The sequence below is a fragment of the Chenopodium quinoa genome, unplaced genomic scaffold (assembly GCF_001683475.1).
Source record: "Chenopodium quinoa cultivar QQ74 unplaced genomic scaffold, ASM168347v1, whole genome shotgun sequence".
Taxonomy (NCBI): Eukaryota; Viridiplantae; Streptophyta; class Magnoliopsida; order Caryophyllales; family Amaranthaceae; genus Chenopodium; species Chenopodium quinoa.
In genome coordinates this window covers 6,796-11,147 of record NW_018744878.1, presented here as the reverse complement: position 1 = coordinate 11,147, position 4,352 = coordinate 6,796, and the positions used below count along the sequence as shown (strand labels likewise).

Below are 4,352 nucleotides of genomic sequence, written 5' to 3'. Positions count from 1 at the left end.
GTCCATGCAAGTTTGAGTTGGAGCATAGAGAAAGGTCATATCAATGTACTCATCATCATATGATGAAAGAAAGAAGTTCATATGGGCAAAGGAGATTTTTGTTCCACACACATTATCAAGTTCAAACTAGACATTAGAGGTGACAAGCGGACCATTTATCTTTTGACTGAATATGGATTTTATAAAGGTGATCTTATAACTTGGGTGCATAATATTTATTACCTCCGTTTTACATATTATTTGCAACGATTTGATGTAAAGTAGAGAGGGAAAATGTCCAATCATTGCAAATAATATGTAACGGAAGTAGTATATATATTCAAACTTTTGCAGATTCATTAATGATAAAAAATTTTAAGCACAATATGTATATACAGTGGTATAACGTAAGCTAATTTTATGATTTGGTGTCCACATTAAGCATGACCAATCCGATTGCTAATTCAAATAAAATTTTTTGGTAGGTAAGAAAAGGGTACTTGATCTATGGGAACAAGAATGACCATACACAAACCATTCTGACCTGTGTTACTAGCAAGGCATATAGGTGGGGGAAAAGAAATCTCCATTTCTAAAGTGCTCTTCGTAGAGACTAATCTTCCGATTTCAAAGTTGTGAGATACAATCATATAAATCAATTAATGTTTGGTACAAGCTGATTTACTTATGATTGGTAGTATTTACTATTAAGAACTTGTGACGTATAGATGATGTTATATTAGTGCCATACAAATACAAATCAATCATTTTCATATAAATTAAAATGTCTTTTATAGAGACATGGGCCAAACTACTTGGAATGATGAGGTGGAGGAGTCATCTCAATTAAATTAATAAGAACTGTATATTAGATTAGATATAATTAAAATTGTATCATATAGACAAATCATGTCTTACATATTAGTAACCAATTCGTACAAAAATGATAAATCAATTAAATTTATTTTGTTGCAAACAAATGAAATGATAAATCAATGTCCTACTACACATGCACATTAAGCCTATTAGAGAATGTACTATCTACTTTATGTGAAAAATAAAGAAAAATGGACTGACCACACCAAATAATTAAGCTTTAATGAACTTCCAACATCATGCTAACTTATGTCATGGAAATAAGCATTACCACCACATGAAACTCACATGGCCTCCTTGGTCCTACATCTCAACAAGCCGCTTTGTCTAGTCAAAACCATTGCCATCAACTCATCAAGGATATATCCTTCTTTTAAAGAAAAAAAAAACATAGATATATCCTCTTTTAACATCAAATGTATATACTACTTATTTGCTAAGAGTTGGGTATGAGTCCAGTGGCGGAGCCAGGATTTTCAACTTGGGGGGACAAAATGCTTAACTTACGAAAAGCTTAACAAAAAAAAAAAACTCACACACAAATTGGTTAATACTTAATATTAAATTTTCAAAATACAAATATATACTTAGTCATACAATTCAAAATGATGAAAAAAATTACATAAACATTACATTAAAATTACAAGTTCATTCTTCGAGTCTTCATACTTTGAAATCGATCAATAATCTTTTCGTCGGAAACTTGTAAGAAGACATCCTTCTCAATAAAAGTGACCAAACAATCATTCATAAGTTGATCACCCATGCTATTTCGCAACTTGTTTTTGACACATGTCATTGCAGAAAACACTCTTTCAACACTTGCCGTGGCAACGGGAAGAATCAACATCAACTTGATAAGCAAATGAATAAGAGGAAAAGTCTTATGCTTATTGGTTTTAACAAGCATCATAGAAAGAGAATTAAGGTCATTTAAACCTTGAAATCTTTCATCATTTAGCATATTCTCCATGAATACATCAAGTTGATATTCAAGAGCCATCAAATCAAAGCTTGAAAATTCTTCGGGATAAAAAGAGGCAAGTTTAAGTACCTTATCTTTATCAAAGGATGAGAAGTTATCTTTAGGACTTAAACAAGCCATACATAATAGTAACTCCATATTCCTCTCATTAAATCGTTCATCAAGTTCTTGAAGATGCAAATCAATTAGTCTTAAGAAAATTCCAACCCGAAAATGATGTTCATTTGTTGCTTCTTCAACAAAACGTCTTGATCTTCCATGAGGAACATAAAGAGAATCCATAGTGGGAATAACAACACCATGTTTAGTGCAAAATGAAGTTACCTTGTTTAAGAGAGTATCCCATCCTCGCTCCCTCATTTTTTGCAACACCGTTTTTGTATAAGTGACAAGTTCCATGGCATTTACAATATCTTGCTCCTTTCTTTGCAAAGCAACACACAAATCATTAGTGTATCCAAAAATAGTCAACATCAAGTGAGCAACAAAAATAAAGTCAAATGACTCTAATTGTCCTAAAACAATTTGAGCTTTGAACTTATCTTCCGATGCACCATGCTTCCCAATTTGTACAAGCACCTTAATAATTGTAGGAAATAAGAGGATGACATTTAAAAGTGACTTGTAATGAGAACTCCAACGAGTATCCCGGGCCTACTCAAACCAAGTTCTTGATTTAAACCCGATCCACTCACAATATCCCCAACATCCAAGGCTCGAGCAACTTCTTGAGCTTGATCTTGACGAATCATTTCTCTTCTCTTGCAAGAAACTCCAACCACATTCAACAAATTTCCAAGTATCTCGAAAAGCCAACCACAACTATCATTCTTTTTAGCAACGACAACTAATGTTAGTTGAAGTTGATGAGAAAAACAATGTATATAGTAGGCACTTGGAGTATCATTCATAATCAAAGTCTTAAGGCCATTTATTTCACCCTTCATGTTGCTAGCTCCATCATACCCTTGCCCTCTTATCATAGATGGGCTCAATGAATGTTCAACAAGTAAAGACATGATTGCATCTTTAAGAGTTAAAGCGGTAGTATTAGCAACATGAACAATGCCTAAAAATCGCTCCATTACCTTTCCACTATCTCTATCAACAAAACGCAAAACAAGAGCTAGTTGTTCTTTTTGGGACACATCACTTGACTCATCGGCCAATATAGCAAAGTAATCATCACCAACTTCTTCTATTATGCACCTAGTTGTTTCTTTGGCACAACAGTTAATAATGTCCTTTTGAATAGGAGGGGAAGTCATTTGACAATTTTTAGGTGCATTTTCAAGAGTATGTATCCTTACTTCCTCAACCTTTTCTCCTAACCACTTCAAAAGCTCAAGGAAATTACCCCTATTATATGACTCCCCACTTTCATCATGTCCACGAAATGCCAAACCTTGCCCCAAAAGAAATCTTAAACAAGATAAAGATGCTTTCAAGCGGATAAAATATTCACTTTTAATCACATCACTTGCATTGTCAATCACATTCAAGATTGATTTCTTTTTTTCATCTCTTAAATTCACATATTTCTCATAAGCAAGATTATGAGCACTTTTAATTCCACCAACATGCTTCTCAAATCTTTCCGGTTTATTCCATGCCCTAAACCCTCCATCAACAAATGCATCACCCCCCGGTTTAATACCAACTTCATTCTTGAACAAGTAACATACAAAACAAAATGCAGCATCTTTTTCAATACTATATTCAAGCCAATCCCATTTGTTGAACCAATGAACACTAAAGCGACGCAAACCAGACACTTGTCTTGTAGGGAAGTCATGAGTTTTTGGTTGGCAAGGTTTTTTAAGAATATAACCCCTCCTAACAGCATTTCGTTCATTTGCGGGGTAATCCATAATGTTTATTCTTTTTCCCGGATCATGAGGAAGAAGTTCAACATCATACACCAAATCTTCCTCTAATGGTACATTACTATTACTTGAACCACCCATTTCCATACTATTTTCTTGACTTTGAGGGGAGCTAAATGAAGGTGAGTTATTGGACTCATTTTCATTGGACTCATTTTCATTGAGTTTCGTTCTTTTAAACAAGAATTGTCGAAGATCGGGTTGTTTAGTTGCCTTTGATTTGTTTGAATTTGGTGAATCGTTTGACATTTCCTAATTAAATCGAAAATTATATATCAATTTCCACAAGACCACAATCCACATCATTACATAATAACAAAACCTAAGAGGCTAAGATTTTAAATTTCTAATTCAACTACACATTTCAATAATTTACAATAATTAATAAATTTAAATTCACATTTCACAAAAACAACCAAAAACTCTAACAGGGGAAACAATCAAACAAATATAAATCAATAATCATTTATCAATTCAAATTATTCAATAATCAATACCCACAAGGCCACAAATGACAAATTCACAATAAAAATATAAACAATTAAACATTTAAACAAGTAATAAAAATATGAAATTCAGAATTTCAGATTTACTGTAAATTTAAACAATTAAACATTTAAACAACA

General features: G+C 32.8%; 1 protein-coding gene across 1 annotated transcript; it reads right to left on the bottom strand.

Moving 5' to 3' along the window:
• Window positions 1–1,495: 1,495 nt before the first annotated feature.
• On the bottom strand, window positions 1,496–3,975 carry LOC110705339 (zinc finger MYM-type protein 1-like). The gene is made up of 2 exons (XM_021883172.1): window positions 2,536–3,975; window positions 1,496–2,419 (listed from the first exon to the last, which is right to left on the bottom strand). Exons 1-2 carry the CDS (start codon window positions 3,973–3,975, stop codon window positions 1,496–1,498), a joined length of 2,364 nt encoding a protein of 787 aa, XP_021738864.1.
• Window positions 3,976–4,352: the final 377 nt, after the last annotated feature.

Excerpts from the sequence above, each read along its gene's own strand:
- LOC110705339 (XM_021883172.1), bottom strand. The coding sequence starts at position 3,975 with ATGTCAAACGATTCACCAAATTCAAACAAATCAAAGGCAACTAAACAA. Across the intron at positions 2,420-2,535 it reads CCTTGGATGTTGGGGATATT|GTGCTTGTACAAATTGGGAA; the intron begins GTGAGTGGATCG and ends ACAATTATTAAG.